We start from the raw sequence: 13,461 nt of genomic DNA on the forward strand, positions 1-13,461 counted from the left end.
ACAAAAACACCTATTCCACCTCCCCTTTAGGTGTATTCTATAATTGACATTTACTTGTTATAGTAAAATTATTACATTTTAATTATTATTTGAGTAAAAAAAGAAATAGCTTCTAAATTCCTTACAAGACTTTTAAAAATATTTTTAAAATTGCCTACAAGTTCGAATACTCTAAATAATTATAGAATTAACAAAAACATTGATGGATAGAAATTTTATGAATTCAAATTTAATGAGAAAAATTATTACTTTTCAAGTTAAAAATAAATGAATATAAATTAATAATAAAATAAAAGATTATCATATGATACTAAAAAATTGTTTTTAGGTGTCATTCATATTATAACATATTACAAATCAACAAAATAATCTTATTTCTTTGTATATTGTTACACATATCAGCCAATAAAGAATAAAATAATCTAATTTCTTTTCTCTCTTGTTATACATATCAATCACTCGTATTTGAATTTTGTTATGCTACTCATGCATTTTGAACCTTAGAATTTTCTTTAAATAAAACAAAAACAAAAAATATGAACAAAAGAGATATTTTCATTTAATCTTGTAACATTGCCCCATTGATGACATGTAACAATCAACTGGCGCATAACAGTCATTTACTTATGGCGGCTTACTGCCTGGCCAAGTTTTGGTCAAGTGGGACCACTTTGACCAGCTTTATTTGGATTGCCTACCTAATTATCTTAATGTTTGGGTACCCACATAACCTATAATTGAAATTTCATGAAATTATTTATTAGAAGAACACATTAACATATCCCATTAAAGCTTCATGAAATATATTTCCAACGTAATTACTTGAATCACATTTATAGATCACAGAAAACATTTGTCACACGAGAAGTTCTTTAGAATGGTGATTAATTTTTACTTCTAAAATAGTCTAAGAACTAGAGATGGAGGTATCATTGGACTGTTATGACTGGCAAGCTTTGATGTCCTACTTCGACTTTTCACATTGATGTGCCCTATTCGAGTCTCTCTCTTGGTGCTACACCTGCCATGGTATTGTGTCCATGGCTCACCAAGTCATCTCCTTGCGCAAGGTATTGAGCCCTTGTGCCACCTTGCTATAGTCCTAGATCACTCATGAGGCCTTAGTGTCGGATGGTCCTTGTCAAGGGCTAACATAGTCAAATCCTTCTGAAGTTACAAGAAATGCCTGTGGCATATATGTGAATAGAACATATCAAATATCATATCAATATAATTTTTTTCTATACAATTATATTTAGAGTCTGGTTAACCTAAAAGTTTTTTTTTAAAAAAAATTAGTGTTAAACAAAATTTAGGAAACACTTCTAAAAATTTGAAAAATTACTTAGTAATGTTTTCTAAAGAAACACTTGATAGGTAATTTTCATTAAAAAAAACACTTTCAGAGAAAATACTTCACTAAAAATACTTTAAGTAAAAATACTGTTAAACACACTCTTACAGTCTTATTATGTTTTATTAAAACAATATGGTAGTGCCCATATGAAGAAGATGAAGCTAATTAAAAATAGATGCTCAAAATGAATTTTAAACATTTTACAATTCATCGAAATTTCAGAAATACATGGACTTACAGAAAGGCTCTTCATGAGAAGATATTCCACATTCTCTACGGAAAGTTTGGTGCCCTCTGCAATGATATTCAATGGAATGGTACCATCTTCTGAAGGACGGCTGCAAGATAAAATATCTCAGTTGAATTTAGCAATAACTTTCTGAATCTTGCCCAGCAATCACACGTAAAATGATATTGTTAACATACATGAAGATGATATCCATCAAGCTGAGAATGATTTCTAGTAGATTCTTCTAATTCTGAACCAATGTCGGTTGAGAACTCAGTAGCATTATGGACACGACATAATTCTTGATAGCAGAGTAAATCATCATAGTTGGATGCCTGGAGTATCTAGTAGAGCCGCTCAACCTTTTTCCCCTAGAGACTTTCTATCTGTAGGAGTTGGTAAAACATTTGGCTCCAATGAAGACATTGTGCAGTTCTCTTTTGGTAAATCATCAGGCGCAATAGCTCGCTGGGCCTAGGGATGATTGCTGCAGAATTCTTAACGGATTAGAATTGGAGCATCCAGTCAACACCAAAGGATTAAATATGATAAAGCTCAAAATTACACCATTACTCAAAGCCTGTAAAATACACTTGACCCAACAGCTGCAGGAAATACTGAGAGGGTTGTTTCTGGAATAAGGTTGAGCTGAAGGTGTTTTATGACTCTATTGGACCATCATCTCCAAGGAGGCCAAATATGTGGAGGTTCCGTTCCATTGATCCCATAGCCAAGTATTTTGCACCTATCTAGACCAAATTTTACTCAAGTTGCTTTGCCTGCATGCAGGACTAGAAGAAGTCATATTGAAGATTGTAATGGAAGAATGATAAGACAGCAAGATAAATGTGACACAAGTTTGCAAGAAAATGAGACAAAACCTGTGCCAGACAAAATAGTGAAAGTTTTGATTCAGTTCCACTCCGATTTTACATTGGCAACTTGGTAAAAACTCTGCAAAACCAGAAGCCTTAATACCAATTTCCAGTTAAGCATAAGAAGTTCTAAGGTTTCATTAAAAACCCACCTATTGTAATCTTTCAAAATACATGAAAGGAAATGAACTTGCATATAACAGGATAGTTTAACAACTTCAAAAACTAGGTTTTAGAGAACTGCCATCTGAAAATATTTTAAAGATAGGCATATGTAAATTAATCATAACGGCTAGTATCAGAAAAAAGAAAAACCAATTTAACAAAAAAAAAAAAGGCTAGCTAAATAAATTTATATTGCTTGCCATTGCAAAGGTCTATCATGGAGGAAATTACAAGCTGCCACATGAACCACAAAAGAAAAGTACCTTGCAAATTTTAGAATTTACTTGAGACACAATTTGACACTGAATATTCATTTTCTAGAGAAGTTCCCACCAATTTTGAGGCTATCTTCCACACAACTTCTGAATTTCTTTTGGTCAGAAACCAATTGTTTGGGCTATAGGACTGACATGTTTTCAGTAGAATGTGAAGAATATGCACAACTATATTACATGAAGGTGGATTGAACTTACTTTCCACCAACATAAGGAATGCCCTTCCTTGAATTGGCAGGAATCTCACCTTGAAACCCAGGCATAATTTGTCATTTCCTGCACAATTTTGGGATCATCAGTGTAGCTCTTGTAGCATCAACCCCACGTTGGATCTCTGCATACATATTATATATAGAGGGGTCCAAGATTAGAATAGTTTGAGAGCCATATGTCATTTCATTAATACCAAAATTTTATTCAAATGATTTTCAATAGTACACCACAATACAGGATGCCAAGGCATATGTACAACAAGTAGCTCTAACTTCAAGGGCAATTGTAGGATGACATAATCAGCCAAGTAATGATCAAACATCCTCTGCAATAAAATACTTAACCTAAGTTAGAGTATTTTGAGAATAGGAAGAGTGATACACCAAATTCCCTTTCAATGAAATAGAATATGAAGATCAAGAAAAGTAATTACCATTACTGTCAGTATATTTCAGAGTATTTAGATTCCCATGCTCAAGAAAATTTAGAACAGTGGGGAAACCAAATTTTCTTATGATTTAGTACTACGTGTGCTCCTCACCAAAGTGTTAGTATTCTACCGTATATGAGAACAAACTAAAAAAGCTCAGAATTGTGGAGAAAAAAATTATATAAAGGGCAGCAATAAATTAATAATCCAAAAACTAAAAGCACAGAGAGAGAGAGAGAGAGGAATTATAGACCTCAATAATGAAGAGATTATAGACAACAGACAAAAATGAAAGAAAACATATAGGTTTAGGAGAACGATGAAATTAAAAAAAAAAAAATTAATTAAAGTGAGCTCTCTTTCCATATGCATCAACCATTAATAAGCCATACACATTTATCTCTCGAATATTGAACCAATGAGTAAGTTCTCAACATTATCTAAACTTTGGACAGAAAACACGGCAACTTATGATTTATTGGAAAATGATTAGTCATTAATGATAACAAGCATGAAATAAATTTCAAAACTAACCTAATTATTCAACAAACATGCACAGTGAACTTAAATAACATTATTAATCTTTCCAAAAGTAATTGGTTGGCTTAATTATAAGTACATTCATCCAAAAATATTAAATTAACTCACAATTCAAAACCATGGAGAAGGTTTGCCTAACATGGAATCTATTTAAGATTTCATATCTTCAGTAAACTACTTTTGCATCAGAAAAACAAAAATAGAGGGCAACAATTTTGGAAGACCAACAGTATAATGATAAAAAAATGGTCAAAAAAAATGGAGGGATTGCACTCCTGAAAAATATTATAGATGACATGCTTGAATGAAAGAGCATAGTAGTCCTCTTGACATCTTTCAATAAGTATAACATTCTGATTTTCATGTATACATTATCAAGTATGGATATAATGTCACTTACTCTGGCAATGGTACTCCCTTTCAAAGTACTTTTTCAAACTATTGAGTCTGGCTACTTCAGATATGAGAAGAATAGTGCTACCTTCAATGGTCAATGCAAACCATTTAGGTTCCCAAGCTTGAGAAGCTTCAAAGATGGGAATTAACCAAACTCATGTTTTACTGATTCAGCAGTATATGCTGCTCACTCAACTCTCAGCTATAGACTACACATGGGAATAAAAAAATCAACATTGCAAGCAAAGTAGAACACTTTTTTAACAAACTGATTGAGAAGTAATAAACAATAAAGGGATCAAAAGCATAAACCTGAATAGAAAGAATGATTGTGACCAGTAACAAAAACTGAGGGCTAAGGTTGGTGATGCAATTGAGATAACCCTTTTCATATTCATCAGCCATCCATAACTGGCCAACATTTGTCTCTGGAACATTGAAGGGCTCAAACAGCATAACTGTGTTGTCACGGTGGCTCAAGCACTCACAAATAGCATGGAAAACAATTCTCTTTTGCTTGTGTACCCAACTGTACAATTAAAAATGAAAGAAAAGGCAGAAGTAGAGGAAATATTAATTTATCAGTGTCTATCTCCAGCCTATTAATGATGAATATTACCAGAATAATGCAATATTTGTAACTGACGGGTTCTAAAACAATAAACATGAACCGAAAAAAGTAGGAAGAGAGATTGGCAGTGAAAACCTGGAATTGTGGAAGACTCACTCGAACTAAAAGAGACCAGTGAGTCCTTCATGCACCAGCCATCTATTACTTGTCAATATAAATTTGTCATTTTCCTTTTGGCATCTTCTCCTTATGTATTAAGAGATTTTGAGGCTGTGTAGAGTGCCAATGGATCGTTACCTTCCAGTGGTGTCAAGCCACCAATCCATATGGTTATGAGGCTTCCCTTTGAATTGTGTGCCACTGTCATCATCCTCATTCTCAAACAGATGTTCTTCTTAGCGGCTGTGACATGCGGAATATGTTGAGACAAAGACATTGTTCTCTGCACAGACAGTTTACAGTCTTGGAGAGAAGGGAGGTGTCACAGTCCCACCTCTAGCAGAGATATTTGGAGACTTACATGAAGGCAAGGCCAATGTGAACTCCAATCAGCTTTAGTTCCTCACTATTTTGAAGATGCAAAATTTTCAAAAACTTAGTGATCTATGTATTTATTTGAACATATAGACAGTAACTTATAAAAATTGAAGCTGTTAAAAGCAGGACAGAACATTGGATTGCAAACCTGAAATATGTTGTAGATGACAAGCTTCAATTGAAGAACAGAAATCCTATTAAATCAGGTACCATTGCTAGTCAATATCAATTTCAGGAAAGTTGAAGTGTTGAGTGATGCATTCCTTCTGGCAGTGATTCCCATTCTGGGCCAACAGCATTTTCAAGCTCATTAAGAGATGTCAAGCTGTCTTCTAGTCTAGTAAAGTTACAAAACAAGAGAAATGGATGATTTTAAGGATTTCCATGATGTTCACATTTCCAAGCTCCAATAACGGAGGCATCAACTTAGTATTCGACAAAAAAGTCTCTCTGTAACATTTATTCCACCTCTCAAAGGTGATTAAATATTGCATCCACTGATAGAGATGTCCAAGCCCCACCATTATCCCTTTTTACATTGAATTTACACCAATTACATCTGCAAGAAAATAGTTAACCTGAGAAACTTCCAAACACAAATAGCAAGATCATTTTAGCAAAACAGAACTAGCAATTGATATCTTTAAAGATACATTTTTCAAACTTTATTAACTACAAGCATGCTTTCAGGCCACAAAGGTTCAACTAAATTATAATATCAATGGAACATTTTTTTTTCTCTATGCTAACCCTATCAATGGTTGACATAATAATCAAGTGTTTTTGTCTATGTTGTGCTTTGGTTCAAGTGATATTTAGAAAATAGTATTAAAACATAGAAATATCCTACTATTTTGTCTATGCTAATACATACACACAGCATAGAGAAGACAAGGAATGTAGAAAATCAATGATGATGCAGTCATCAATAGTGGGAGAAGGATTACCTAAATTGAAAAGGAAGCAAAATTCCTTTCTGCATGAATCATCTAAGAGTATAAATTTTTGGGCCATGTGAAATCTTAGGTAAATTCAAGACTGATCTTCTTTGGGCTTTAGGCCAATGAATAATCTTGAGTTTCGAGTTTGCAAGAAAGTAACTAAATCAACCCTAGCATTTTCCAAAAATCTTAGGATGTAAAAATTAAAGTAACATGATTACATTGGTTCTTAATTACCAATTAAGAACTTGTCTAATTGTACATTGATTGGAAGATGCAACATTTTCATACTTAGTGAGATCTAAGCATTTTCCCAAATAGACTGGGGAAAAAAATGATAAAAATTGAAGCCATTAAAAACAGGAAGAAACATTGGATTGCAAACCTGAAATATATTGTAGATGACATGCTTGAATTATAGAACAGAAATCCTTTATGAATCAGCCATCCATGTCAATTTCGACAACATTGAAGTGCTGAGGGGACACATCCCCCTCTGGCAGTGATTTCAATTTAAGGCTGACATCATTCTGAAGCTCATTAAGAGAGGTCGGGATGGTTATTCAGTCTGATAAAGCTGCTAAACAAGAACAGCTGATGTGAGGCTACCAATACAGTCTAGTAATGTTGTCAAACTAGAACGGTCCCAAATTGTGAGTCTTTGTAGAGTGCTGAGGGAATCCATCTCGTCTAGTGATGATATCAATTGAGGGCAAGAATGAATTCGGAGCTCTGCAAGTAATGTGAGTCTGCTTATCCAGCCTGGGAATGTTGTCAATTTAGAACAGAGAAGAGAGTCTGTCCCTCAGCAAGTGAGCAAAGCCTTTCCTATTGCACTAGCTCTCAATAGCCTGTCAAGATATATCAGAAGGCATAGGCAATATTCAACTTATCTTCACCATCACCTTTTTTTGCATTATCTTGAAAACTATTAACACCTGTAACAAAATATTTAGTATAAGAAAGCTTCCAAATGTATAGAAAGCAAACATGAGATAAGAAAATCATTTCAACAAACATATTTCGTTTCATGTCTCAAACTATTAAGATTGAGTACTTTCAGGAATGAGAAAAATGATGTTACAAATTGCCTTTCAGTGAAAGTAAAGATGATCTCAATACCATTATTGCTTTACTCCATAGCATTTTAATTCAAAAGGTCAAGAAACCTAAAATAAAGGGTGACCAGATTGTCGTATGATTCAATAAGATGCACTTCTCGTGAAAATTGTTGGTGTTCTACTATATATGAAAATTAGAAAAATCAAAACTCCAAACAGAATGTGCAAGTCTTTAACAAATTGAATGGGAAGTAATAAATTAACAATCAACAGTTTTAACATGTAAAAAGCAGATGGAAGGCCAACAACATAGATTTTCCCCCTCTTTATACATGCTAGTACATATGAGAATTAGGAAAACAAAATTTTAAACAAAGTATTTAAACTCTTAGAAGATTGATTGTAAGATTATAATAAATGAAGTCTTCAAAAACAGGAGAAATGTTTTATTACAAACCTAAAACATACTGTAGATGACATGCTTGAATTGAAGAGAGCAAGATCAATTCAAGAATCAACCATCATTTCTAGTCAACATCATTTGTGGGAACTTGAGAAATTTCAAGAGGTTAGTCTTTGAGTTTTCCTTTCGGCATGTTTCTAAGCTTAGATAGTAGGCTCACGGCGCATCTCTTCTGGAAGTGCTTTCATATCAGGGTAGTCAACAACTGAAGGCCAAACCGTAGAGATAGCTTGTGAGGCTTCAAGGGTAGTGATTAGGAATCACTTGAGACAGACACATTAGGACACAACAGCTTTGAATTTTCAATAGCTCCAGAAAAGTGAGGTGTGGAATCATTGCAAAAGAGAATCCTTGCTTTCCAGTTACTGAAGGGAAATGAGGTGTTTCAGCCACAACACTATCTCCTTTTGCTTACAACACTATCAGGTTTTACTTTGATGTGGCAACAATTACATCTTCAATAAAATAGTTCACCTGACAGTTACACGATCCATTTAACAAACAAGATTACAAAGGTGCACAGAAATCTTAATAGATAGATAGAAAAATAAAAGATGAAGTAGCCATCAATAACAGGAAGAGGGGTACCCGAAATATATGGTTGCTATCATCCTCATTCTCTAACAGATGAAGTTCTTCTCAACAGCTGTGACATGCTGAATACGCTAAGACAAATACATTATTCTCTACACAGACAGTTTACAGTCCTCGAGAGAAGGGAGGTGTCACAGTCCCACCTCTGGCAGAGATATTTTGAGACTTCCATGAAGAGGAGGCCAATGTGAACTTCAATCAGATTTAGTTCCTCACTGAACTTCTTATTCAGCTGCATATGAGTATCCATAGGTCAGAACTAAAGACATAGTACAGAGTTTTTAATAAATTGATTGAAAAATGATAAATGATAAATGACTAAAGGATCAAAAGCTGAAAAAAGAGAGAAATTGCAAACCCGGATGATGAATAAATATTATGGATGGGACACAAACTAAAGAGATCATAGATTGGAGAGTATGGTGGAAGTGACTTAAGTCTGTCCAAATTGTGTCAAATTTAATGGCTTTTCTAATTGTACATTGATTTAAAGATGCAAACCTTTCAAACTTAGTGACTTTTTCAAACTCATCATTTTATCAAACAGTTTGGCAGTAAATAATAAAAATCGAAGCTATTAAAAGCAAGAAGAAACATTGGATTGCAAAACTGAAATATATCAAAGATGATATTGTTGAATCAAAGAACATAAATATTTTATGAATCAATCATCCATTACCTTTGAAGCTCAAATTCTATATTGGCCATCTGGTAGATATGAATTTTTGGGCCATGAGAAATCCTTAGACCAAACCAAACTTTTGGCAGTGATTTTATGTTGGGGAATTGAAGAATTATCACAAACCTCTTAAATAAGGTGAATCTTCTATAAGATATTAACAAAATTAAGGTCAACATTGAATTATAATTTTATACCATCATTAGCAATTGAATTGAAGAGCAAAACTTCAAAACTTCCTCATTTAAGCATTTTATCAAATGGATATGGTGTACGTTTCATACCTCAAATGGATTTCTGCATCAAACCCGTCATCCACTTTTATTCGGACATGAGCAATCTTGGGCCAGTCTTCACCTTTTTCCCTTCGGCATCTTTTAGATAAGTGTGGACAGTCGGAGATTTCGAGTAGGTAGAGGGTTGTGAGGGAACGCATATCTTCCGGCAGTGATATCAATTTAGGGCATTTACGAATTTGAAGGTATTCAAGTGATGAGAGGCTACCTATCCAAGCTGGTAATGTTGTCAAACTAGACCAGTCGTGAATTGTGAGACTCTTGAGGATTCTAAGAGAATGCAATTCTTCTGGCAATGAAGTCAATTCAGGACAAGAACCAATTTCAAGATCAGTCAGCGAGGTGAGGCCGCCTATCCAGTTTGGTAATGATGTCAAACCACAAGAGTAGTCAATTGAGAGTGTGTGTAGGGCAGTGAGGGAATGCATCTCTTGGGGTAATGATGTCAATTTAGGACAATTTGTGATTCGAAGGTGTGTAAGCGAGGTGAGGTTGCCTATCCAATGTGGTAATGTTGCAAAATGAGAGCAGTCCCCAATTTTGAGAGTTTGAAGAGTGGAAATATGTTGATGAAGCTCATCTGGGAGAGACATCAAATCATCTATGTCTTGAATCCTCACAGACTTCAATGAAGAAGCAGTGGCCGACATTAACTCCCGCAATACCCCCTCTTTCACTTCATTCAGACACAGACTCTCAAGGCAAGGTAAGGAAGACAGTTTCAAGGATGTGGGCTTAAGGCAATGGGAGATGTATAAACTAGAAAGAAGATGAGATGAATGCAGTTCCAAGGATGCCAAGTCACCACAATACCTAATCTCTAATTGTGAAAGAAGAGGAGATGAAGGTAGTAGTAAGGATGTCAACTTAGGGCAAAAGGTGATTTCTATACTAGAAACACAAGGAGACGGATACAATTCTAAGGATGCCAAGTCATCACACTTCTTGATCAGCAATAGTGAAAGACAAGGAAATGAAGGAGGTGATTGTGTTGCTGAGTCCCTCCTCCATAATTCCTTCAACTTTGGCATAGAACTCAGATAGAGATTTTGAAGAGATGGGAAGAATGGCCCTTCTGATGAACACTCCATGTACTCCACCTTTCCCAGATGATGAAGCTTCAGAGACTTGAGGTGACGGAGTCGAACAATGCATGGTAGAGTCTGACATCCTAAACATGATGCCAAATAAATTGTGGTGAGGTTAGGGAGCATGGTACTCAATTCACCATTCATCATCCAACGTGGAAATCCCTTACCTCCATATCCTATTATAAAGAGATCCTTTAGGTTTCGATGTGGTTGGAGGCCTACCATCACTGACTCAGCATCCTCACCTGACTGTTCTTCTTGACCATATGACCATTCTAATCCCAAGGACTCAATGTATTGTTTTTCGACCAAATTTGCTTCCCTGGATTCTACCTTAGCATCCATCACGTTTTCAAGCTTTTCAATCCACAATTCTCCTCTGAGGTTGTTCAGCATTTTTAATTCACTCAATCTGCCAACTTTACTCCCAGTTCCAACAACAAACAGTGGTAGGCTTTCAAGCAAAGATAACTCTCCCATCCCACATGTCATATGAGTCAAACTCCCACACCCTTGATTCTCCAAGTGCCTAAGATTAATCAATCTCCTCATATCCTTGGGAAATTTTTTTACATGCCCACAATTAATAAGTTTTAATGTTTGCAAATTATATAACCATGTAATAGCATTTGGGAGTACCTTGAAATTATTATATGAAAGATCGAGATATCTTAAATGACTCATTTTGCCTAAAGATTTCGACACCTTTTTTACACTGAATCCATGTAGGCTCAACACACGTAAACTCTTAAAATTTGGAATAAGAGTACGCACAACTGAATCATTTTTAGAATATCTATTAACATTCAACATGGTCCTTATGTGTTTTAGCTTCAAATCCTTCCCCGTAAGATTCAACGAATTAGAGAATGAAACGTGATAAACTCTTTCCAAGATCTCCTTCACATTATTTCCTAAACAAAGGACCTCAAATCCAACAACTGATTGTGCAAGATCATGTATAAGATCATGCATTTTGTAATATGATGTATTATCATATGCATCTTTTGTAACCTCCTCCAATAATGATCTTGACAACAATTCCTCAAAATACCAGTTTCCTACACCTGAAGCTTGAATATATCCTTGTGCCATCCATAATTGTACCAACACTTTTTTCTCAATCTCATAGTCTTTTGGAAATAACGCACAATAACCAAAACATTGCTTCAAATGGAATGGTAGAGCATCATAGCTTAACTTGAGCACTGATAAAACACTATTATTATTTTCACCTTCCAATAACAACAAATTTTTGTTGTTTTTAATGGACAACCACATACTTTCTTCAGTTTTAATGCGCAATATTGCTCCTAGTGTTTTGAGGATAAGAGGAACTCCTTTACACATATTTACAATTTCTTTTCCAATTTCTACAAGGCTTGGATACAGTCTTTCTTGTCCTTCTTCAAATGCTATTTTTAAAAATAAATTCCAAGACTGGTTTTCTTTCAAACCTTTCAAAGAAAAAGGAAAATGATCAATACCCATAGTTGATGCAACGTTTCTATTTCGGGTGGTTACTAGAATCCTACTCCCTTTATCACCAACCATTAACAAGGTCCTCAATTCCTCCCATTTTAGGGAGTCATCATTCCAAACATCATCAAGTACTAGCAAGTATCTCTTCTGCCTTAGTTTTTCATGCAGGGAATCTTTCAAAACGTTTAATGACCCCAAATCTACATCTCCACCACTAAAGGATTCCAAAAATTTTTTAACCAGCAACTTTACATCAAAATCATCAGAAACACAAATCCATATCTTAAGCTCAAAAAAGTCAACTACTCTCATATCATTATATACCAGCTGAGCAAGGGTGGTCTTACCCAACCCTCCAATTCCAATGATGGCAACAGCAGAAAGATTTTTTTCATTCCCGGATGACACCAACAATTTTATTATCTCCTCTTTCTCTTCATCTCTTCCTAGCATTTCAGAGGTCAACACAAATGAGTGAGTCTCTCTCCGACTACTCTCTACCTCCCTGTGAACTACTTTCCCTTGAATAAGTTTTAGCATAGGGATTTCTTTCACAATTTCATCAACCTCTTCTTTGATATCCTTGAGTCTATCAGTCATCTTAAAACGAAATACAACTTGATTGGAAGACGAGAAGAAGTCACTGACCTGCCTTGCTACTCCACGCTGCAGCTGAAGCGTCTCAAAGTCATCCAACAAGTCATCAGCATCATACACAACATCTTTGAGCCTCCTCACCCAAGCTTTTACCGCATCGCTCTCCTCCTGCCTCTTCTCAGCATCAACCAGTACACCTTTGATGGTGTGCAGCTTCTTCGTAAGCTTCGTCAACTCTTTTGTCACATCAAACGCAGATCCAATTTGTTGAAAAGCCGAGGAGCCCAACTTGGTTAAAACGTTAGCTATAGTATTGAATGGTATTTGTTCAGCCATTTTGGAAGAGCTGAAACAGCAGAAGACCAAGAAAGTATGGTAAGAGAAGGAGAAGTTGAGAGAATTGTAAGAGAGAATACCACCAGACAAGTAGTGATGATATACACAGAGCTAGTGAGAGGATAATAGAAGTCAGATGCAGTGGGCCTAATATGATATACTTTGATTAGTCAAAAAGCAATGTGGACTTATCATATGCTCATCAAATAATTTCTAGAAAGAGATTTCAATGTATTTATGATTTTTAGCCATGCATTTTTACATCACATTATGGCATTATTTTATATTGATTAGTTGCACTCCTTCTATTAATGAATTAAGATAAGATTTATA

At 35.0% G+C, this 13,461-nt stretch overlaps 1 protein-coding gene across 5 annotated transcripts; it reads right to left on the reverse strand.

The window, feature by feature from the left end:
• Positions 1-725: 725 nt before the first annotated feature.
• Positions 726-13,234, reverse strand: LOC100852663 (putative disease resistance protein RGA1). 5 transcript variants are annotated; one of them, XM_059735203.1, is made up of 13 exons: positions 9,611-13,234; positions 8,642-8,879; positions 8,048-8,527; positions 6,915-7,467; positions 5,737-6,147; positions 5,187-5,616; positions 4,485-5,009; positions 3,149-3,670; positions 2,468-2,540; positions 2,160-2,365; positions 1,784-2,073; positions 1,596-1,695; positions 726-1,186 (listed from the first exon to the last, which is right to left on the reverse strand). In XM_059735203.1, exons 1-2 carry the CDS (start codon positions 13,126-13,128, stop codon positions 8,876-8,878), a joined length of 3,522 nt encoding a protein of 1,173 aa, XP_059591186.1. In that variant the 5' UTR covers positions 13,129-13,234; the 3' UTR covers positions 726-1,186; positions 1,596-1,695; positions 1,784-2,073; positions 2,160-2,365; positions 2,468-2,540; positions 3,149-3,670; positions 4,485-5,009; positions 5,187-5,616; positions 5,737-6,147; positions 6,915-7,467; positions 8,048-8,527; positions 8,642-8,875. The 5 variants fall into 5 exon arrangements, with proteins under 5 accessions (XP_059591186.1, XP_059591183.1, XP_059591182.1 ...); XM_059735200.1 differs by having other exon boundaries at positions 2,154-2,365; XM_059735199.1 differs by having other exon boundaries at positions 1,784-2,365.
• Between the last annotated feature and the right edge of the window lie 227 nt (positions 13,235-13,461).

The sequence above is a fragment of the Vitis vinifera genome, chromosome 19, assembly GCF_030704535.1.
Source record: "Vitis vinifera cultivar Pinot Noir 40024 chromosome 19, ASM3070453v1".
In the NCBI taxonomy this organism is placed as follows: domain Eukaryota; kingdom Viridiplantae; phylum Streptophyta; class Magnoliopsida; order Vitales; family Vitaceae; genus Vitis; species Vitis vinifera.

Bases quoted from the DNA above. Each gene is read 5' to 3' on its own strand.
- LOC100852663 (XM_059735202.1), bottom strand. From the start codon at position 13,128: ATGGCTGAACAAATACCATTCAATACTATAGCTAACGTTTTAACCAAG.